This window comes from Nyctereutes procyonoides, unplaced genomic scaffold (assembly GCF_905146905.1).
Source record: "Nyctereutes procyonoides isolate TBG_1078 unplaced genomic scaffold, NYPRO_anot_genome, whole genome shotgun sequence".
NCBI classification, from domain to species: domain Eukaryota; kingdom Metazoa; phylum Chordata; class Mammalia; order Carnivora; family Canidae; genus Nyctereutes; species Nyctereutes procyonoides.
In genome coordinates, this window is record NW_026575125.1 from 4,900,989 (window position 1) to 4,924,715 (window position 23,727).

Consider the following 23,727-nt stretch of genomic DNA (forward strand, 5'->3'; position numbering starts at 1 on the left):
GAACGACACTGGCGTGTGGTCAGCTGTCTGCATAAATGGACGAGGTCTCCCAAGGGCTCTGTCTGTCATTGTGTGCATGGGGTCTCCTCTTTGTGGACCTCAGTAAACTGCCAAGGAAAACTAAATGCTTTCAAAGAGGCATTAAAATGAAGTAGTCATGTGTCTACTGTGCACAGACACAGGTACTCAGCAAGACTGAGTCCTCCTGCTCAAGGTCAAGGTCAAGGTGATGGTCCCCATCTTCTCACAGCTCTGGGGCTGCATTTCCTGCTGTTAGGCTGTGGCTCTGCTTCCACATTCCCATATAATGGGGAATTCAGCTGAGAACATCTGACCCTTTTAACCATTCTTAGCTGTCAGGGCACAGATCCAAGAAGTGGGAATGGGGATGGGGAGAAATAAGTTAGGGGAGATTTTTTTTTTTTTTTTTAATAAAAGGAACGCACTAAGCAAAGTGGAACAAGAGGCGCAGAAGAGACACAAACACTGGAGGTCATCCTGGAGAAGCTGCCCCCTTACTAGCTAGGTGGCCTCAGTGAAGTCAATGAACATCTCTGCATCCAAATATCCTCATCTGTAAAACACCAGGTAGGAATCTCCGCAACAGATGAGAGCATTCTGTTGTAGGTGACAGAAAACGATCACAGCACTGGTTTTAATTTCTTTTCTGGGAGAAGGAAAATGCAGAGTGGAGTGGTAAGGGGAGGGGGACCTCCTCAAATCATTCAGGGTCAGCTCATTCTGTGTCCAACCCCAGGTTGTGATTTGTGACCTCATGATCCACAACACCTGCTGCAGTTCCAGTCATCACATCTAAGCTCTGGGCAGCAGGAAATAATGAAAGGTAAGTCCCACTGTAATTCAGTTTGTATCTCAGGGGTCAGCACTTAAATGTGTAGCCATACCTACCTACAAGGGAAGTCAGGAAATGTGGCCTGCACACACTGCACCGGGTCCAGCTAACAACTCTAACTCTGTTGTAAGGAAGCAAAGAAAGGTTCATGGGGCAAGAAAACTAGAAGCCTCTGCCACCGGCACATTTTTCTACTGTTACTAATGTTTCTACAGGAAAGTGTTTAGCACAGTCTTAGATTGGCGTGGGCTCTGGGGCTCAGCTCTGTTGTCACCTTGATTCCAACCTCTCTGAAGCTCCCACCTCCTTACTGTCACACGCTGTATCTACATCCTACCTGCTACCTCTTAATCATTGACCACACTGGCAACTCTGGTGACTCTGGATTCCCAACGTCCCCTTTCATAATATATAATCTCTAAAGCATCTTACCATTTTTTCCCATTTAGCCATTTCTATCACTGTATATTATAAACTCAAGCTTTGAAGTAAAATCATTACATTTCAGATCATTATAAAGTTAAAGTTCCTAAGAGTTCATTTCGATAGCACCTTTATTCAAGATTTACACCTAAAAATAAATATTAACTTTTACTCCTACAGTAAGAGGGAAAGGTTTTAAATTACTTTAAAATATTTTATTTTTAAAGATTTTATTTATTTATTCATGAGAGACACACAAAGAGAGGCAGAGACACAAGCAGAGTGAGAAGCAGGCTGCCTGCAGAGAGCCTGATGCAGGACTCAATCTCCGGACCCTAGGATCATGACCTGAGCCCGGGGCAGATGCTCAACCACGGAACCACCCAGGTGCCCCTCAAATAAAATTTTAGATGACAACACAGCTCACACTTTCTTGGGGGCTAAATACCTGCTAGTTCTGAAATACAGTATCAACAATAGGAAAAAAAATGCGGGGATCCCTGGGTGGCTCAGCAGTTTAGTGCCTGCCTTCAGCCCAGTGCGTGATCCTGGAGTCCCAGGATCGAGTCCCATGTCGGGCTCCCTGCACGGAGCCTGCTTCTCCCTCTGCCCGTGTCTCTACCCCTCTCTCTCTCTCTGTCTCTCATGAATAAATAAATAAAATCTTTAAAAAAAATGCTTTCCATGAGCTAACGTTTAAATAATTTTATGTTGCTCTTAAAAAAGTGTGTATTTTGTTTCTAACCAGTCAGAAAGATAGCCTTCTGTATGTACTGTATGCATATGGCTAATAAATAGAGTTCATGTCAGAACAGCTGTCACTCTTGGGATCTGCATCTTGGTATCTACATGGCTTTTCCACGTATGTGACCTCTCTGTCCCTTGTTCTCCTTGTCTGTCCCTTTAGGCAGCCATCTGGGGGCCAACCAGTCTGGACCCAGAATTATACAGGAAGCCCAGCAAACGACTGCAAAGGCCAGGAGAGATCAAAGAAATAAAACTGTGAGGATTTGCAAGATCAGAACTCAGACAGGTTCCCAATCATATAAGGTAAGAGATTTGTAAAAATCAGTTCCCTCTGTTCAGGTACCATGTTGGGCCCTCACGGTGAGTGAATGAATCAATGAATGAATAACAGATATTAAACATTTTTCACGTACTTATCAAAGGCTAAATACATACTATGTATATATGAAATAAGTAAAACGAATCACATCTCTTCATCCAGGAGTATGTGCTTGATCTTGGGTGTTAAATAGATGCTGTGTTTGACTCTACAGTATGCATCTTCAGTATGTGTTAAACAGATGCTGTATTTGATCATAAATACAGATTACTGTTATGTGTTAAGTAGACAGCATATTTGATTATAAAATGCATATTTCTGCTATATGTCAAATAGATGCTATATTTGATTACAAATACATATCTCTGGTATGTGTTAAGTAGATACTGTATTTGATTATAAAATGTATACCTCTAGTATGTCTTAAGCTGTTAGTGTATTTGATTATAAAATCTGTATCTCTGATATGTGTTAAATAGTGTATTTGATGATAAGATGTATTTATTCGGTATGTGTTAAAGGTAGCCTATTTGATTATAAAATGCGTATCTCTGGTGCGTGTTAAATAGATACCATATTCGATTATAAAGTGTGTATCTCTGTGCAGGAGCCGGAGAGCATAGGATGATGAACGTTTAATGCAACCACGGTAAAGAACGCAGAAAGGAGCTGGCTAAAATACGTTCCCATAGGGGTGCCTGGGTGGCTTAGATGGTTGAGTGTCTGACTCTTGATTTTCGCTTGGGTCATGAGCCCGGGGTCCTGGGGGATTAAGCCCTGGATCAAGCTCTCTGCTCAGCAGGGAGTCTGCTTCTCCTTCTGCCCTTCAGACCCCCACTCATGTACACCCATATGTGCTAATAAATAAAATTCTTTTTTAAAAAAATACCTTCCCATAGTGCTGACTGGGAGCAGACTGCAGGTGGGTGGTCACCTCTAAGTTTGTCTCCTAGAGCCTGCCTCCTGCCTTGAGTGTCAGCCCCAAGTGAAGGGAGCTCTCCTGGAATGCAGACTGTGTGACAAACCGGTAAGTGAAGGGCCTGAGAGAAGAAGGGCTCGCTGCCTGGGAAGGGACTCCTGTATCGGGGATAGAGGGAGGAGCGCCAGCTTTGGTTGGTCAGGGCCAGGTGTGTGGGCGCCTTGATGCCTTTTCCCACCTGAAAACACACTTCTGCTTAATAAAAGGAGCTGCAGGGGACCCCTGGGTGGCTCAGCGGTTTAGCGCCTGCCTTTGGCCCAGGATGTGATCCTGGAGACCCGGGATTGAGTCCCACGTCAGGCTCCCTGTGTGGAGCCTGCTTCTTCCTCTGCCTGTGTCTCTGCCTCTCTCTCTCTCTCTCTCTCTCTCTCTCTCTCTCTCTCTCTCTCTGTGTGTGTCTCTCATGAGTAAATAAAATCTTTAAAAAAATAAAAATAAAAGGAGCTGCAAAGAGGACTTTATTATTTTTAAGTCTTTAACTTTTTTTTTAACAAAATGAAGTTTTTATTTTTATGTTTTTTAGATTTTTATTTATTTATTCATGAGACACACAGACAGGCAGAGACATAGGCAGAGGGAAAAACAGGCTCCCTGTAGGGAGCCTGGAGTGGGACTCGATTCCAGGACCCCAGGATCATGCCCTGAGCCGAAGACAGACGCTCAACCACTGAGCCACCCAGGTGCTCCTGGATGAAGTTTTAAAAAAAGGAGTATCCCATTAATTCTGAATCTCAAGATCTTGATAATAAGACACCAAGGCCTCTGTACTTGGTTTTGTTTTGTTTTGTTTCTGTTACTAACAAAACTATGGGAAAAAATCATATAAACTGCTTTGGAAACACTAGAATAATTACAAAACTGGATCCTTCAAAGGAAACATATTAATACGGGAATTCCTAATAATTCATCAGTTAAGAGAAAGTTACCTGCCCTTGGTATTCCACTGGTTTCAGCCCTGCATAAATGGGCACGAAGCTGCTGGCCAAGAGAACCTAGATGAACACAATAAAGAAACAGCTCATAAACATAGGCATTAGCACATGTTCCACAAAATTAATTTATCTACTATAAAAAGTTTTCAAAAACTAACAATGGTTAGTATAAAAAATTAAGTCAGTCCTGTATAGCTCAAGTGCACACAGGATCCAGTTAAATAGAAGATAATACTTTTAATATCTGAAAAGACCCTAAAGAGGTATGAACAATTCAATATTCTGTGACTTAGCTGACTTTACTTCAGTAAAATTGGGATTTTAATTGTAGACAGCCAAGTCATTACATTAAAACTCCAGGTAAGTCTAAATTCTTGAGTATGTACTCATAAATTATTTACAATACTCTATCATATACTGTAAAAATCATTCTACAGTTGCATCCTTGTGGCGCCTGGCTGGCTCAGAATGTAGAGCCTGTGACTTTTATCTTTTTCTTTTTTAGACTTTATTCATTTACTTGTCAGAGAGCGAGCGAGCATGCACAAACAGGGGAGTGGCAGGCAGAGGGAGAAGGAGAAACAGACTCCCCACTGAGCAGAGAGCCCATTGGTGTGGGACTTGATCCCAGGACCCTGAGATCATGACCTGAGCTGAAGGCAGGCGCTTAACCCACTGAGCGACCCAGGTGTCCTGAGCCTGTGACTCTTGACTTTGGGGTCATGAATCTGAGCCCCATGTTGGTTGTGGAGTTTTCTTTAAAAAAGTAAAAATAGGGATCCCTGGGTGGCGCAGCGGTTTGGCGCCTGCCTTTGGCCCAGGGCACGATCCTGGAGACCCGGGATCGAATCCCACGTCGGGCTTCCGGTGCATGGAGCCTGCTTCTCCCTCTGCCTATGTCTCTGCCTCTCTCTCTCTCTGTGACTATCATAACTAAATAAAAAAAAAAAATTAAAAAAAAAAAGTAAAAATAAAGTTGTACTATTATCTTTCAGGGGAGCACACCCTTCTGGTTATTACAGGGGACACTAGCCTGTAGCTTAGAGGTGTTCTGATTTGTCACCAGGATGTTGTTAAGCAGAGCAACACATTTCCTGTGCTAGCAACATGGTCTGGATATATAATGAGACAGTGGCAGGTAGGGACACCAATTATCCTTTATCTTCCTTTGAAAAAGGCAAAAAAGACTGTCATTTAAAATATTGCCATTTCTTCCAACAGAAGAAGCTGGGCATTGGGAACTTTTCTGACATATACATGTTTTATTTTCGAGTATAGTTTCCAAATCACTACTGTTCTATTTGGAAAGACACAGCAGTAGATGCTGAATATTTAAGCTATCATCTTTCAACTAGTAAGCGAAGATGCTACAGTTATTTGTTGTGAAACATTTCATGAGACTCCATGGGGGGGACCATATATTATTCAGAAATGGATTATGACCCCAAAACTGATTTGTAAATCACCTATGTAGAATTATTTAGAACTCAGAGGGCATTTCCCCCAAAAGAAACAATAAACAATAATATAGGTACGTTTTCTGAGGTGATGGAGTCCCACATTGGGAGTCTGCTTCTCCCTCTCCCTCTGCCCTTCCCCACTGCTCATGCTCTTTCTCTCCTCTCTAATAAATTTTTTAATTTTTTTTTATTTATTTATGATAGTCACACACACACACAGAGAGAGAGAGAGAGAGAGAGAGAGAGGCAGAGACACAGGCAGAGACACAGGCAGAGGGAGAAGCAGGCTCCATGCACCGGGAACCCGACGTGGGATTCGATCCCGGGTCTCCAGGATTGTGCCCCGGGCCAAAGGCAGGCGCCAAACCGCTGCGCCACCCAGGGATCCCTCCTCTCTAATACATAAATAAAATCTTAAAAAAAGAAAAACCTTCAAGATATGGATAGCAGGGCATCAAACCAAAGTACAATGGCAATCTTGCATGAGATTTTGTCAACCATCTACAAAGAAGAGCGAGTGTAGACAGGCCTATACTCAGGCATTACTTTTGAAACGTGCAGCTTGATAGAATAGTGTGCCGTGACATTAGGCACACCCAGTGCACAAAGTGGCAAAATAGGAGTGACATTATTTCACACGCTAGTCGGGGACTACAGGATAGAAACCCACCCTTTAGGACCCAATACATCAGCAGTTGGGTGTTTTTCAGAGAAAGGCTGTTTCATTCCCCCTAACTAAATTTGGCTCTGTCATCAATTGGCTACTCCCTTAAAAAAAAAAATTACAGACTCTAGGTATGTTTTGCAGGCACACATTTAATGTGTGTGCACACAATAAATGTGGCTATTTAATGCAGTTATTTGGCAAAATGCAACATGATACTGTAGCAATAACTGGAGCTCTTTGTGGATGGCACACATATTGTGAGATTGCAGTACTTAATGCTCTTTAAAGAAGCAAAGACACTTTGTAACTATAACGATTTATTTCATTATGCTGCACAATTATATCTGCCCTGCAAACAAACAAAAAAAAACCCAAAAGCCAAACAAACAAACAAAAAAAACCCACCACCGAACAGACCACTTCCATAAGAATCGGAATTATGTGGGGTTTTCTTCCCCCGTGTCAGAGTACAATGTGAAGTTCACGAGTTAATGCTTGGAACTCTTGCAGTGTTTGGTTGAAAAATGCTATTCAATTACCTTCCTACAGATAAGAACAGTACAAATCCTCCTAACTGATTCGAAGAGCGCATTGGACGGGAAAATACCTGTCACTCTTCCAAATCAATGTATTTATCCTGTCATACTGCACTTTTTCCCTTTATATGCACTGCTGATTTGTATATCAACCTACGTTTAGTGGGGAAAATTAGCTTCCACGGATGAGAATAAGTGGCTTTTCTTAGTCTGCCTGTGGCCATTTTATTGCCAGCAGAGAGGATTTTCTAAGGCAAGAGACCAACACTGGCAGACTCCGGCCACTTGAGAAGATAGTAAGTGTGAACGTGTCCTTCCACGCTGTCTCATTGTCTTCCCACTGAGATTCTTCTCACCAGTAAGTCTCAATATATGTAGAACAGGGGTTCTCAAAAGGAGAGGGGAAGGGGTGTCTTTGTTTCCTGGGGACACTGAGTGATGTCTGGAGACTGTTGTGTGTCTCAAGTGTGTCTCTGTGTGTGTGTGTGGGGGGGGGATGAATACAACTGGCATCTGGTGGGTAGAGTCGAGGGATCCCTCTAAACATCCTATAGTGCACCTCAGAGAAGGACCAGACCCCAATATCAGTGACACCATGGTTGGCAACACTGATGCAGAAATCAGGGTCTTGCCATTCATGGCCTGTCACAGAGCCCAGCACTTTAAGCAATGAATGTAGGTTTAAACATTGATCTGTTTTTGTCTCGTTTTTACTAAATATACAATGATAAAAATAAAAGTTAGTTACTTCCTGCAGCAATTGTACAAAACATTGCCAAGTGCATATTCAATCCACGTTCTGACTAGCTCTTTTCATTTCACATTTTATAGAAAAGGGGTGTTTAGAAAATTATGTGGCCCGGCTTCCTTAGAGAATAAATTCCCAACAAGTTTCATTTATGCCTAAAGTTTGCTGTGGAGTTTAATGAGGATCTGGCTGTTTATTCAGAACCTGCTGGTGTAGTTGAAATTCAAAGACAGATTCAAATTTATCTTCCCCAGTCTTCCCAAGATAATGACCAATCTTAAATTCAGGCCTTATTTCACCTTCAGAAGGCTAAATGTGAGAAGATCTTGCTATAAGAGCATTCTTGCTATGTGTGCAGAAATATAGGACACCGTAGCAACGGAGACTGGCTGGCTCTTCCCAAGAGGGACACGGGAAACAGCCCTCCTGGGAATACATATTCACGAGCATTCCACTGGGTCAAAAGACCAGCTCAGACCACACATGTCCATCAGTTTTAAAGAAGAAGAATTCAATGACTGGTACTAATTCAGACAAGTGGCAGACACTACCACTCCATGGCACAGTTACTTTCAAAACCATTTCTGCTCAGCTGTGGAAGTGACATAGGGCTTCCTTATAAACAAAGAATTTACCTCCCCCTAATCACAGTTTGCTGAAGGCTGATATTAAAATGTGCTTGGATTTCCTGATTGTGTGTTTCCTTGTGAAGAAAACTAGCAAAAAAAAAAAAAAAAAAAAAAAAAAAAAAAAAAAAACAACTAGCCCAGATTTCGGTGGATACTGTGTAAAGGAGCTCCCAAGTGAAGGAGTTGCTACAGACCATAGCACACATGAGAGAGAGTCAACAAAAGAGATGGTAAGCTCTCAGGAGGACCTGAGGAAGCACTTCCACACACATTATATACCTGATCTCTGGAGTAATTTGTGGGGTAGGTGGGAAAGTGTGGATGCCAACTTGCAAAGAAACCAAGGCACTGAGAAGTTGTGCCAACCATCCCATCCACACTCCACTGCAGACAAGCACCAGGCTCTTCCATTACCAAAGTACCATCTGCCTTTGCATAAAACAATCTCCATTTGGTGTTGAAAGTAACCAACCCACAGGCACAAATGATCACTGGATTTCATCCTCCAAGGGAACATTTTCATCCACCCCTCAACTCACCCCACAAAAGAGTGTGGCATCCAAAATGAAATCTCTCCGGTTGATGAGAACCAAAAGTGAGGCATCTGGACGAGGGGGCCTCTTGGGCTCTGGTTTAACTACATAAAGGGATCTTCCCTCTGGGGGGTCATGTCCTACTGGTATGGTACCATATATCACATGTGTCTCCCTGTCTTGGCCTCTGTCGTGCCTGGGAAGGAGGGGTGTACACCACACAAGTAAAGTCTGGGCAAAATAATATCTGAAGGCCACATGTCTGTCCTGTAGTGGCATACAGGGAATGGGGGTCGGGGGAAGCCACCAACAGCAACCCTGAGGATCAGGCTGCTATAACCAAATACTATAAACTGGGTGACTTATAAGCAACAGATATTTATCACAATTCTGGGGACTGCAAATGCGTGAACATGGCATAGGCAGATCTGGTGTCTGGTGAGAGCCCACTTCCTGATTCATGGACAGCCATCTTCTCACTGTGTCCTCTTAGGGCAGAAGGGGCTCTGGGGTCACATTGTAAGGGCACTATTCCCATTCACGAGGTTCTCCCTTCATATCTTAATCACTCCCAAAGGCCCTGCCTGCTAATACCATCTCATGGGGGCTCGGTTCAACCTGAATTTTGGTTCGTTCAAAACATGCAAAACATAGCATTCCACCTCTGGCTCCCCCAAATTCACATCCTTCTTGCATGCAAAATCCCTCCCAATAGCCAAAAAAGTCTTAAGTTGTTCTATCATCAACTCAGAGTTGAAAGTTTGAAGTCTCACCTCAATATCTAAATCAGCTATGGGTGAGACTCGAGGTACCATTCATCCTGAGGCAATCTGCTCTCCAGCTGTGAACCTGTGAAATCATGATGCTATGTGCTTCCAAAATATGTGGTGAGAAGGCACAGGATAGACCTTCCCATTCCAAAAGGGAGAAATAGGAAAGTGCAAAGAGGTAACACGTTTGGAGCCAAGTCTGAAACCCAATGGAGCAAATTCCATGAGACCTTACGGCTTGTTGACAATCCTCCTTGGCTTGATGTTGTGTCCTGCAGGCCCATGGTGGCAGGGTCCTGCCCTTACACTTCTGCTGGGCAGGGGCTGGGCTCCACCTCTGTGTTGGTTGTCCTAAGTCTCCTGCCAGAGGCTCCCCATGGCTTTCCTCTTTGTCTAGGGTCTTTACAGTGACCCCATTCCCATGGCTCTGAGTGGGGTGAATGCCAAGTGAGAGGGGAGGCTGTGCCTCCACTCACCCTTGTACTCTAGGCTTCTCAGGAAAGAGGCAGCCCTGAGCATCCATGCAATGCCTCAGGTGTCATACTTCCTCCATCTTGGACAATAGTCCTGGCTTCTTTACGTGGCTGACAACATCCTCTTGAGATGGCTGTTTGGCCACACCTTCCAGTTCTGTTCTAAAGACGCTGTCACTCTTTTCAATAAGGACAGGCTGAGAATGGTCCAAATCTTTAAGCTCTACCTGGCTTTTGATAAGTTATTCCATCTTTAAGCCATTTCTCCTGTCTTGCATTTTATATAAGCAGTCAAGAGAAACCAGGCAGCTCCTCCAGCACTCTGCTTAGAATGAGGCCTCATCAAATACCCATTTTTATCTCTCACAAGTTATTCCTTCCAGAAAACACTGGGAGAAGAACACAGTTTAGCCAAATTCTTTGCTACCACAGAGCAAGGAGGGCTTTTCCTCCCTCCAAGACTACGTCCTTGTTTCTGTCTGAGACCTCATCAGAATGGCTTTACTGTCTGTAGTCCTACCACCTTTCTGCTCATGGTGCCCCTTAGGGAGTCACTGAGAAGATGACAGCTCTGTCTCCAGTTCATCTCTTTCTTGTCCAAGCCTTTAAAGGTCCACTCACAGCAATGTGGGCTCTTTCTAGCGTGTACTTTTATGCTCTCCCACCCTCTGTCCATTACCCCCTTCCAGAGCTGCTTCTTAGCCACGTGTCTAAGTATTTGTTATAGACACTCCCCCGCATGTCAGGCTCAGTCTCCTGTCCTAGACCATTTCCGATGCTACAGCAAAATTTCACAGGCTGGGTGGCTTCTAAACAACAGAAACTGACTTCTCACATTTTTGGAGGCTGGCATGTCCAGTCATGGTGCGGACAGATTCAGTGCCTGCCGAGAGCCTGCTTCTCGCTGTGTTCTCACAAAGCAGACAGGCTGAGCTGGCTGGCTGGGGTCTGTTTTATCAGGGGACTAGTCCCATTTATGAGGGTTCTACCTCATGATCTCACTCTCAAAGGTCCACCTCCTGATGCCATCACATCAGGGATTTGGGATTGACTATGAATTCAGTGTGGGGTGCTAGAGACGTTCAGACCATAGCGCTGAGTTAAGTCACCGTGGGCAGAAGATTCAGGATACGATGGAAATTCAACCCTAATTGGGATCTTTGGACCACTTAATTGGCCAACATAGGTTCTTAGAAAATATTCAGCTATCATTGCAGATAGCAAATGAAACAATCATCTTTCATGCGACTAGAAGCAAAGTGAATGAATACAATTTATGAGTCATCACACAAAAACAAAAGCCAATGATGAAGAGGTCTAAGATCATATGCAAAACAGGGTAGTAATCCACTTCCTGAGATACTGTAGGTGTAGGTTAGTACACTGTTCTTGAATATGAATGACAAGTAAGGGGGAAAAGAATAAAATGTGTAAGAAAGGGTGACTCCGACACCACAGAAAGAAGGCTGTGACACTTCCTACAGGCATGCTGACCAGTAACGTGTGTGGCTTACAATCTGACTTGTTTACTATTTACTGAATACTGGCTGTAATCAACAAGCATACGGGGCTTTCCTGCCAAAAACACACTTGTCTTGCTTTATACATTTGTTCCCCATTTTAACACAGATTGACTTCTGTCCATTTCACAACTGGACAAAATGAGACTCAAATCTAACTGGTCCCCAGGGACAGTGTCAGGAAATGAGAGGCCTAGATATGAACACGGGGAGATGCACATAAAACATGTAATATTCCAAGAGACCACACACGTCTGCATGCACACACACACATACACACAGAGGACTTGACATACATAGACGTATACACACACACTTTAGAATACAAAGACATCCAGTTTGTAATAAAAGGTGCAGTCAGGGAAGCCTGGGTGGCTCAGTGGTTGAGCATCTGCCTTCGGCCCAGGGCATGATCCTGGAGTCCCAGGATCGAGTCCCACATCGGGCTCCCTGCATGGAGCCTGCTTCTCCTTCTGCCTGTGTCTCTGCCTCTCTCTCTCTGTGCCTCTCATGAATAAATAAAATCTTAAAAATAAAATAAAATAAAAGGTGCAGTCAGCTGGCGGCTAATAAGCTCAGCATTAAAAAAAAAATTAAGAACACCAGTCAGTAAGAGAATAAATAAGTTAATGATAAAATGGGTATAAAATCCAACATTGTAGTTGAAATCCCTAGTATTTAGTACTCCCAGATTCCTTCACTAGCTACCAATTGATACCTGACGTACTCTACCTCTGGTTGCAGTTTTAGTCTCTCTGTGTCATCTCCAGAATTTACAAATACTGGGAAGTAAGCCCAACACTGTGTTCAGAGCCAGGTGTGCAGAGCTCCCAGGAGACTGGAGTGTGCACCGTGGGGTTGGGGCTGCTTCCCCTCTTGGCTTTGGGAGGCCTCTCATCTCCTCTTGAGGGACATGGAAGCACCAGCAGGCAGCTTCCTCGCCCTCCCCACTGCCCTGGGCAATGAACAGCCATCCTGCCGCGTGGCGCTCCACACGACACTCCACCACTGGTCTCTTGGTTACTCAGAGCACAGAAGCTGATGATGTACCAGGAGTGGGTTTGCTTTCTTTCCCCTCCATGCCTTTTCTTCTTCCCTCTTCTAGTCTCTACCTGATCTTACTGTTGAACTAAATGCTTCTTGAGTATTCCAGGCATGGACTTCAGACATTTCATAGCCACTATCTGCCATCAAGGAACTATCCATCCTTCCTATTTTTAGGTCGGAAAAAGGTTAGAGCATTCTGCTAAATATTTAAAATGCTTCTTGTATAACCTAGAATAAATGTTAATTATTCAATTATTCTCCTTACAAGATATTACACATTTTGTATCAACTATTTCTCTTCTGTTCAATGAACTCAAGTAATTACACCAATTCTCTGAATAGTTATTATCTAAAACAAAGGAAATTGAAAAAAAAAATCATGTTTACTTACTGCAGTAGTTTGCTATTGCTGCTGTAACAAATTACTACAAACATAGAGGCTTAAAATAACACCAATCTTTTACCATGCGGTCTTGAGATTAGAATCTGTCGTGCAGCTAAAACCCAGGTGTTGGTAGGGCCGCATTCCTTCTGGGAGGGTGTAGGGGAAAATGTTTCCTGCTCACTCAGACACTGGGAGAATTCATTTCCATTGGTTGCAGGAGTGAAGTCCTCTTTGCTTCGCTGGCTGTCAGTGAAGCACCCCACAGCGCCCTCCTGCCTCTATGCTCTACTTGCACGAGGGCTCTACAGCTCAGAAAGAACAATGGCCCCCAAGGAAGACCTCCATTTTTAAGAACTTAGGTACTTTGTTTGGATCCACCCAGACAATCCAGGATCATCTCCCCATTTTAAGATCTTTGCCTCAATTATATCTACAAAATCCTTTTTGCCATGGGAGGTAACATATCCACAGGTGCTAGAGATTAGGGTATGGATGTCTTTGGAGGCCATTATTCAGCCAACCACATTGCCATATAAAGGGAATTGAGAGGGGGATAATTTTATCCAGCGTGTGATGTAATCAAGCACAATGTTGGACATCTGGACCGTAGTCCAGTCCCATCTGGACCAGTTGGGCCACTGACCAGCTAACTTATTTTGTAAAGGTCACTAAACATAGGATCCGGATGCTTTCTTCTTTTGTTGTTTTTAATTTTATTTTTTTATTCGTGAGACACACACATACACAGAGAGGCAGAGACACAAGCAGAGGGAGAAGCAGGCTCCATACAGGGAGCCTGACGTGGGACTCGATCCCGAGACCCCAGGGCCATGCCCTGGGCCAAAGGCAGGCACTAAACCGCTGAGACACCTGGGGACCCCCTTGTTTTTGTTTTTTTTAATTAGGCTCCATGCCCAGCATGGAACCTATTGTAGGGCCTTAACTCACAGCCTTGAGATCAAGACCAATGCCAAATTCGGACGCTCAACCCAGCAAGTCACCCAGGCAGCCCTTCTTTTGTTTTCAATGAAGCCATTGTAACAGATGCCACCTCAGGTCATTTATGTGTTCATTCATATTCACCGACTGATCACATATGTTGGAGCTGGCCCTTTGCCAGGCAATGGGATTATCACAGAGGACAAAACAGAGCAACCCCTGCCCACTTGAAGCTTACATTCTACTGAAGAAAGAGTGACAATAAAAACTAAGTAAAGCAGTAAAATATGGGATCGGGAACAGTGATCGGTAAGTTAGGAGAGGAGACAGGAAATACCAGGGGCTCTGCTACTGTAGATAAGAGTAGCCAAGGACGGATGCAATGAGCAGGTCATAACTGCAATGCATGGCTCCTGTCTTCTGACAAAAGGGAACACAGTCATGCTGCCGTTCCAACCAGAAGAGGTCTTCTGGCACACTGGCAGCTCCTTGTATCTGTGTTGACATCAGCAGGTTGTGACAATTCAGGCATGGACTGACCAGTTCCTCCCTTTATATTTTGCAAGTCTCCATAAGATTATAGGAAAATATTTCTAATACTTCTTTTTCTAAAACAGACTATTAATGTGTAAGGGCAAGACTGGCATAGTCAGCACACCAAGTAAAAATATTCTAATCTATTAAGTCACAAAGTAATTTTACTTGTCAGTTCAACATTTCATTAGGTATTTCAAATTATATCATTCACACAGTAAAACTTGAACAGTAAGACTCGATAGTAAAAATCAATGCATTTATCATGTAATTCAAGCAGAACTTTTACCAGTTCCTCTCAATCCATCTCCCCCTGCTGTATCCAAACACACTTTCTCCATATTATCTGAAGCTGGCCATAATTCCCACCAAAGGGAAAACAGAGAAAAAATTGCCCGGCTTTTGTAGGAAAAGAGCACTCTTTCCAATTTACAAGTATTTGATGTATTACCTTAGCAAGCACACTGTTATTTGCAACTCTAGCCAAAGTATTTCCCAGAGATAATAAATTCGCAACCGAGCAACTTTCAAATGTGTCTGGATAGGAAAGCATGAAAACAAAATGGGAGAATGAACTGGAACATTACGTTGGAAAGTCAAGAGACCTGGGGTCCAGAATGCATTCCCACGGGCAGCCGGTATGACCTTGAGCATGTCACGTAAAATCTCTCCGCCTATTTCTCTTCTGCTTAAAAAAAAAAACAAAAAAACAAAAACAAAAACAATAACAGGGCAGTAATCACACCTGTCCTACCTGCAGAGAACTGAAAAAGGCTGCACACGTACAAAGTTTTATGTGAACCAGGAGATACCAGCTATGTCACTCAGGGAACTCAGTACTGTGATGCTATCCAGCCGCGTCGGTGACCTGAATATGGGTGTGCTGACGATCATGAGAAAAGCACAGAAGCAGCGCGGGGGTCTCTGGAACCTCTGAGGTGGCCACTGAGGGACACTGGGTCACCCATTCATCAATCACATCATTTAGCGAGCACTCATCATCTATCAGGCTTGATGTGAAACCCTGGCTCTAAAGAACGTGATGACGTTCGCCTGTGAGAAGGAATTAAGTCAGCTCTGGATGAATTCCTCAAACATGACATGCATGTTACCTGGGTTACCTTAATGAGGTCCTCCCTGGAGGAAAAACTGGAGACCAGGTAATTTTCTCTGGTTTTGGTGTTGGTGATAGATACATGCAGTCGGTTGTGGGCCAGTTCATGGGCGTTGGGAGGAAGAATCAACTCCACTCCACTTCTAAGGAAGAAAAAGTAACCTGCGTTATTCACCTTCAATTATTGAATGCCTTGTAAATATTTTAATAGGGAGAACACTGAGCTAAGCGTGGCGCGGTTTATACAGAGCATCTTCAACACTCTGTCTTCACATGCGTTGGTGGAAATGTTCTATATACACGTATATACCTCAATCGGGCCATGAAATCATATCCAGGTGTAACTGCCCCAAAAGACTGCCTTCGGATTTCTTCAGCAAACTTGTAGGTAAATTCATTACACTCCTGAAAAAGAAAATGAGTACGTGAACCTATGATTTGTAAAGAAAGAAAAAATTCCTTCTTTTTCCAGCATTCTGTGGCCACCACACAAGGCACCTGGACCCTAGATCTTACAAACCCAACCCTTAGATTTCAGGTGCTCCTTTCCTTTACAGGTGTATTGCCTTGGCAAGCACACCACACCTGACCCCCTTCACCCACAGGTCTTAGCTCCCAGGCAAGCTATGTGTTCTCCCAAATCCAAACTTTTTTCTCCTTTCTTTTCTTTCTAAACCACCTCAAATGGCTTTGCCCACATCTGGGAAATCCTCGAAAGCTCAGTTTTGATTCTCATTTATTAGCACATTGTTCTACACATTTCTCCAACATGGCTGACCTCCTCTCCCATCCCAAGTCTGTGGCCTCTGAGGTAGTGCTATTGCAATACTACTGATTACTCACAGCAACACCAATGACCAGGGAGGCGTCGTGATGAGTGTTGTTTGTCTTTGGAGATCACTGTTGGGCATTGTTTTTTTTCTTTTTAAGATTTATTTATTTATTCATAAAAGACACATAGAGTGGCAGAGACATAGGCAGGGGGAGAAGCCGCCTTCACGCAGGGAGCCCAATGCAGGACTTGATCCCAGATCTTGGGATCACGCCCTGAGCCGAAGGCAGACACTCAAGCATTGCACCACCCAGGTGTCCCTAGGCATTGGTATTTTGTAAGAGTCCTGAGTGGTAAGGAGAGGGGAGCATCTAACATGCTGGGATCTACAGATGCAGCTTCTGTTAGCTCGTGGTCACATAACCATGCAAGGTGGGTACAATCCCCACTTGACAAGTAAAAAAACTGAGATTTGGAAAGATTGGACATCTTTCCCAGTTATCTCATCAAAATAACTCCAGAGTCAGGATTTGAACCCAGGCCGATCTTTTCTTTATTAAATCATGCATTAAGCAACCTCTACAGGGTCCTAGGCACTAGGATTCAGGTAGAATGAGAGACAAAGAGCCCGTGCCCTCATGGGACTTAGGACTGCCTCAGTGCGTAAATCCCCGAGAACTAGGAGAGTGCCACGACAGTGTGGTAAGCAGGAAGAACCAAGCCTTCCACCCCCAAAGATCCCACGTTCTAGCCTCTGGACTCCGTGAATGTTTCCTTATACAACGAAAGAGATTTTACAGATGTGAATAAGTTAAAGATTTTGAGATGGGGCAGTTATCCTGGATTATCTAGGGGAGTCCAGTGTAATCACAAGGATCTGTATAAGTGAAAGAGGGAGGTGGAAATGTCAGCGTTAGAGAGAGACATTTGAAGATGCTGTGCTTGGGACGCCCGGGTGGCTCAGCGGTTGAGTGTCTGCCTTTGGCTCAGGCTGTGATCCCGGGGTCCCTGGTTCGAGTCCCACATCAGGCTCCCTGCATGGAGCCTGCTTCTCCCTCTACCTATGTCTCTGTGTCTCTCAGGAATAAATAAAGTCTTAAAAAAAAAAAAGATGCTGTGCTTATGTCTCAAAGATGGAGGGAGGGGCTCTAAGCTCAGGAATGCGGGCTGCCTGCACAAACTGTGAAAGGCAAGGAAACACATTCTCCAGAGCCTCCAGAGGGAGCTTGGCCCTGCGGACAATTTGATTTTTCCAGAATTATGACCTCCAGAAATCTAAGAGAATAAAAATGTGTTAAGTCACTAAGTTTATGGTCATTTATGGTAGCAGCCACAAAAAAATGATACAGTGGGTGTCAGCCACAGCTTCCCTCCAACGTGACTTTTGGATGAGACAGAAAGTGTGAGTAGGAGCTGGACAGGACATGGAGGTAGGTGAGAAAGACTGGCAGGGACAACTGTGAGCACAAGCCAGTGAGGGGTACTGACCTCAAAGCCATCATCATTGAGCCAGGAGAGGACTAAGTCATGGGGGGTGGGGGGGGCTCAGGAGACAGGCTGAGAAATCTGGATCCGATCCTAAGTCAAAACAGAGCCCTGGGGCTGGGAGGGGAAGGTAGGGGGAATAAGACAATCTGATCTGTGTCTGTGAGGTGGGTGGTTTGTAGGCAGAGAACGGATGCAGCCTGCTGTCAGGAAGCTGCTGTAAGGGGCAGCCCCCAAACTATGTGCTCCTTCTACTAAGCCAGACTGCCCACTTGGCCTACTTTCTTGTATTAATTTTAGTTACAGACACACACATGCACACACACACACACCATACACACACTCCCATGATCAGACTGGAAAGTTATTAAGCAAGGACTTACTCATCTCTGCGTTCCCCACTATATCTAACACTGTGCCTTGCAACTTACAGGCTGAAAAAAGGCTGCAGCACTGAGCTCTTACGTATGGGCGTCTAAATTTGCCTACCACCTAAGATACACCAGGCATCAGGTGCTCCTCTTAATTATACATGCATAAAAGCTCAGAACTAGATTAATTACTCACGTATTTGTCACAACACCACAAAACTCGAGGAACCATCAGCAAGAGCTGAGCTAACATGGATGTGAATAAGTAGAAAACAGTTTGCTCAAAACCTCAAAGCAATCCTACAAGTAGTGTAATCCAAACTCTAAAACAAAAGGAAATAAAATAAACTTACATCAAATGGCTGAGAATTTGTTTTGACAAACGAAAAACGAGGATGCTCTAGGTCAATAGAGAGAATCATTCTGCACCTTCCAATGTGAGCACCCAGGAAGTCCTGCCCCTTTACCCACCTACAACCAATGCCATCATACCAACACCACTAGACGGTGCAATAGGGTTCATCGAAAAAATACACAAGAATACGTAATCTAGCTTGAAATAATGATCTCACGTCTCAAAGTCAGATCAAGTGTCAGCATGTGAACATCACAGAATTTCAGTGAAGTGGCTGTATTAGGGCAGAACTTCCAAATAAAGTCAATTTTACATGACACTTTATGCATTCCTCAATCTGAGGATTTATTTATTTATTTTTAAAGATTTTATTTATTTATTCATGAGAATGTACAGTGAGGAGAGAGAGAGGCAGAGACAGGCAGAGACAGCAGCAGGCTTCATGCAGGGAGCCTGACGAGGGACTGGATCCAGGGTCTCCAGGATCACACCCTGGGCTGCAGGCGGCACTAAACACACCCTGGGCTGAAGGCCGCGCTAAACCACTGAGCCACCAGGGCTGCCCAATCTGAGGAATTAAAACCAAGTCTATTCAATTGCAAAGCTGAGGATCTGCCTCCCTGAAAGGAAAAGGTGACACAGAGGAGGAGGCAACAACCCCTTAGGAGTCCCCAGCCTCTTGAGAGTTCTGGAAAGGAGCTGGCTTGCAATCCAAACCATAGGATTCTGCTAGTGTGTGTGTTGGGGGGGGGGGGGGCAGTGCTCACACGTTACGTATGTGTTCACTGCCTTCAGGTGCTCACTCCATGCAATCCATTCACAGCACTTCTTCCCTTCTTGCATTTCCAATAAAACAACCGTACAAAAACAGGAGGAAAACATAAGTGGATTCCCATACAACTGGCCTCAAATCCTGTTTCTCTTTCATACGGAGCTCATCCTCGATGGTGAGAACAAGATTCTGGATGTTTATGATTTTATAGTTTTGACATTTTATTTATTATTTTTAGAAGATTTTTTTTTTTTAATTTACTCATGTGAGACACAGAGAGGGAGGCAGAGACATAGGCAGAGGGAGAAGACGGCTCCCTGCAGGAAGCCCGATGCAGGACTCGATCCCAGGACCCTGGAATCATGCCCTGAGCTAAAGGCAGATGCTCACCCACTGAGTCACCCAGGCATCCTAGTTTTGACGTTTTAAATGTGACTTAAATTTATTCTTGGGCCTGAGTATGCTAATTATTATTCAATCGTTGTTCAGAGCCACCAGAGTATGTAAGTAATGAATGAATATGCCAGTCTGCACCTACAGAAGACAGTTCTTAAAGTCAGGAAATGTACGATTGCTGTCTAGAAATGGAAAACCTTTTTATGACATAGACTGCATTAAATGAAATATCTAATGAAGGCTTATTCTCATTACTTCTGGATAAACTGCCTGGAATTCAGAATTTTTTATCTGTGAGAATCAAAAACAAACAGAATCTCTGCGTCATTCCACTTAGCAGAAACCATTGGCCCAATTTTCCTTTATACACCTGTTTGTAAACAAGAGGGAGCAAAGCATTATCGGCCCCATTTTCCAGGCCTTGAAAACAGACCCTGTGTTCTCATGATCAGATAAAGAAGAAATAGCCTTTGCTTGAAAGAAACAGAGCCAGAATTTTATGACTAAATAGACACTCAAGAGTAAAAAGAGGCATTTGATTTCCTTGCCTCACTGTCATCCAACATAATCTTCCCCAAATCCAGAACAGAAATCCGTAATAATTAAATTAAAAAAAAAAAAAAAAGTCTTGACCTTTCCTGTTACCCAGGAAAAGGATTATTCATCTGCAGTTAACTTAGTAGAGCCAACGTTCATGCCTGCCGCTCAGTGTTGATTTCTTAACAAGGAACGCAGCCTAGTTACTACTTCATTACCTCTAGTTTTTCTGGTGCCGTTAGCAGGACAGAAGCCACCAAGGATCCCGCAGAAGCCCCTGCAAAGGCCTTGACATCCTTCAGGAGCTTTTTGCCATGTCTACAAAGTGCGGATGCTGCCCCCAAGTGGTAAATGCCCAGAAACCCGCACGCCGCAAACGACAAGTTGATGTGCTTCATTCTAGCTGCGAAATTGAGGACACACACAAAAAAACCAAAAATGCTGTAAGTTGGTATATAGCTCTTTACACACTGGTGTGTTGTCCCATGTCTCATCGTTCCAAGACGGTTTTAACGTATAATTCTCTGTGCTGAACATAATATTGTCAATAAAAATCTCATTAAGTACCCAAATTTCTCACGAAAACTTTTCTCCCCTCTCCCGTTGGCCCCATGTAGTTTTATTACTTATGAAAAGTCCCAACATTTCATATGTATTTATCTCATAGATTATGCTATCTACAATCTGATGTGCCCCGGGTAGAAGCAGATCAGTAAATTACAATTGCCTTTTCTCCTGAGCTTTTTAACCTTTTTTGGGGGGGGGGGCGGGGGGGCTACTATTGTGGAACGTAAAATGGCTAGGCACTAGCAGATTCCACAGAAAGGACACACGTGGTCTCCTTTGCAAGTGCATCACCGCATTTGAAGAGCAGTCCCTGCTCGCTTGCCCCACCCTTGCACTGCAAGCATCCATATATATGGATATAATATGTATATGGATATAATATATATATATTTAATTCCAAAAAACAAAAACAGGATGCCCACGATTCTTGCATAATGCAACGAGCCATCATCGAACAGTGAAATATTTATTTCATTGCCTAGCTTCTCAAGATGCATTAAGGCCGTGAGCGGCAAGGGCAATTGAAGGCTGCAAGGACCGTCAGGCACAGTCCCGGATGACTCGTGACCGATTTCAGGACAGAAGCGCGTTTCCGAAGCCTCAGTGGGCTGCCTGTCACCAGGTGGGGGGAACCGTGAGGCCACAAAGCTGCACACCTGGAGGTCCTCGGGTCTCCTCCCTGCCTCCGCCGGAGCCTCCAGGGGAGGCACAACGCCCGGCCCGGGCCTCGAGTTTAGGGGCCGAAGACCTCCGCTGTGTGCAGGGAGGAGCCCCGGCCGCGGCACGCCTCCTTTCTGCAGCCGGGCTGGGGGTGGGGGTGGGGCGGCGGAGCTCCGCGCGCAGGAAGCAGCCCCAGCTTGACGCCTGGGAGGCGCAGGGCGGGGGCGCCGCTCCAGCCGGGCGCTGGGGGCTTGCTCCGACCCGCCCACCCCGGGGGAGCCACCAGAGCCCGCCCCGCGCCCGGCCCGCGCCCCGCCTACCAATGCAGGCTCCAGGCACTTCCATGCTGAACCCCCTTCAGCGGAGCCGTCACTCAACAAGGCCCCGCCCCCCAAGGCCGGCCCGCGCTCGCCGACTGGAAGGTCTCGCGGGAGGGGTCCGGGCGGGCCTACCCGCGCAGGGCTGCGACGTCACCATGCGACGCAGACATCCCTGGGCCCCGCCCACTCCTTTTAAACCCCCTGGACTCAACATGGCGGCGCACCCTCGGACGCTTGACCCCGGCGTCCCCGGGCGCGGGTAAGGGGCAACACTTTCGTGTCCAGTGCTGCTGTCCTCCATACGCAGCGATGCGTGTCCGTCCGCCTGCGCGTCGTAGCGCCACCTGGGGGCTGGCCCCTCCCCGGCAAGGTCGGTGACCCTGAACGACCCTCGGGCGCCGCGCGCGCCCCGGAAGCGCTTGCGTGTCTCCCGGAAGTGGTTTTTCTTCCTCTCCCCACCGTCGGGGCGGTGCCGCCCGCGGGGAAGGCGGGGTCCACGTGCCGGCTTGTGGAGAGAGGACTTCCTAGCGCTTTCCCGGTCTGGCGGTGCCTTCCCCGTTCCTGAGTAGCCTTTTTAACGGAAGCGTAATCGGAGAGGCCGGGCCGTGGCTGTGGGCAGCGGCCACATCGTCGGGCGCCTCGGGCTGCTGACCCAGCGCTGCTTGCCTTACCTGTCTGAGCTTCTCAGGTGATTTTCTGTGTGAAACGGGATGGTGGTAAAGGCGCCCGTGCCACACGGCAGGCCTGCAGCACTCGGCCTGTGGCTTCCTTTGGTGGCGGCCGTGGGCGTGTAGAGTCGAGAGATGGTGGTGGCTTTGGGTGGTGGCTGTGCGGCCATGTCCCCTGTGGGGCCTCCTTCCCTGTGTAGGCCCCGTAAGCCAGCCTGGAGCAGTCGCAGAGCCCCTGGGGAAGGTCCCCCAGGTCCCCCTGCGTGAGGACGGTCTGAGCAGTGTGCACGTCCTGCCCTGGGGCGGGGGCGGGTCGCCTCATGGCCTGTGCGCTGGGCTCCATGTCCCTGTTCGCGAGGCCGGGGCCTGGGCTCTGCGGCGCGACCCCGCCTGAGGGCCTGAGCGAGGTCCCCGGATGTGGTGACTGGGGACCACATGGCGCCTCACGGTCTCAAACACTCTCCTGACACCCTTGCGCCTCAGGACCCGCCGGGGCCTAACTAAGCAAGGTGGCGTCTTGCTGCCGATAGGACTGGCGTGACGGGGGGCTGCGGTGCACGTGGTGCAGGGGCGGGCGCTGCTTTCCTGCTCGCTCACTGGGCCCTGCTCTCCCGTGACAGGGCCCTCCGCGAAGCCTGCCGGGAAGGAGGAGGCCGAGGCCTCGCCGCAGAGCCCCTGGTGCACGGTGCACGCTGCTGACATGCGCACTAGGGTTTGGGAGGCCCTGCTCGAGCTGCCGCTCCTGCCGCTGCTGGCGTAAAGCCATCTGCTGACCTTCAAACTTCAAGGACGGGCCGAGTCCACGCGGCCAGGAGCGGGGGCGGCGGTGTCCTGCCTTCGGGCCCTGCCGGCGGGTGGATCCCGCAGATGGGAACGTTGCTCCCTGCGCAGCGTGCATGCGCACCAGGACCGCGGGAGCCCCCGCTTGAAGGGAAGACGACGGCACCCACGGTGGGCACAACTGCGGGTGAGTGAGCTGCTACAGCCTTAAAGTGTCGTGCCACGTGACTTCAGAAAACTCCGAAACTCCGTTCTTACCGTTTTAAATGCTCTTTTAAAACGTGGTCTCTCCTTTTTGCCCTAAAACGTGGTCTCTCCTTTTTGCCCTTATCATGCTCACATGCAGCTGACGGATACGTTCAGCTCCCTAAAGTAACAAAGAGTATCAGAGTCAGGGGCGCCTGCACGGCTCAGGGGTTGAGCATCTGCCTTCGGC

General features: G+C 46.2%; 1 protein-coding gene and 1 long non-coding RNA gene across 10 annotated transcripts in view; one reads left to right on the forward strand and one right to left on the reverse strand.

The window, feature by feature from the left end:
* Nucleotides 1-21,919, reverse strand: part of PNPLA4 (patatin like phospholipase domain containing 4) — a 107,323-nt gene extending 85,404 nt beyond the window's left edge. For 3 of the 5 annotated variants that reach the window (XM_055337427.1, XM_055337424.1, XM_055337425.1), the window contains exons 1-5: nt 21,844-21,919; nt 20,515-20,699; nt 15,919-16,013; nt 15,607-15,751; nt 4,248-4,313 (exon numbers count right to left, since the gene is read on the reverse strand). In XM_055337427.1, coding sequence (XP_055193402.1) covers nt 4,248-4,313; nt 15,607-15,751; nt 15,919-16,013; nt 20,515-20,699; nt 21,844-21,868 — 516 coding nt within the window. In that variant the 5' untranslated portion in view covers nt 21,869-21,919. The remainder of the gene's footprint in view (nt 1-4,247; nt 4,314-15,606; nt 15,752-15,918; nt 16,014-20,514; nt 20,700-21,843) is intronic. The other 2 variants (XM_055337423.1, XM_055337426.1) reach the window with 1 other exon arrangement.
* Nucleotides 21,920-22,395: 476 nt separating this feature from the next.
* LOC129517543 (uncharacterized) overlaps nt 22,396-23,727 on the forward strand; it is a 435,231-nt gene continuing 433,899 nt past the window's right edge. For all 5 annotated transcript variants that reach the window (XR_008666072.1, XR_008666070.1, XR_008666071.1 and 2 more), the window contains exons 1-2: nt 22,396-22,531; nt 23,132-23,478. This is a non-coding gene — a long non-coding RNA (uncharacterized LOC129517543). The remainder of the gene's footprint in view (nt 22,532-23,131; nt 23,479-23,727) is intronic.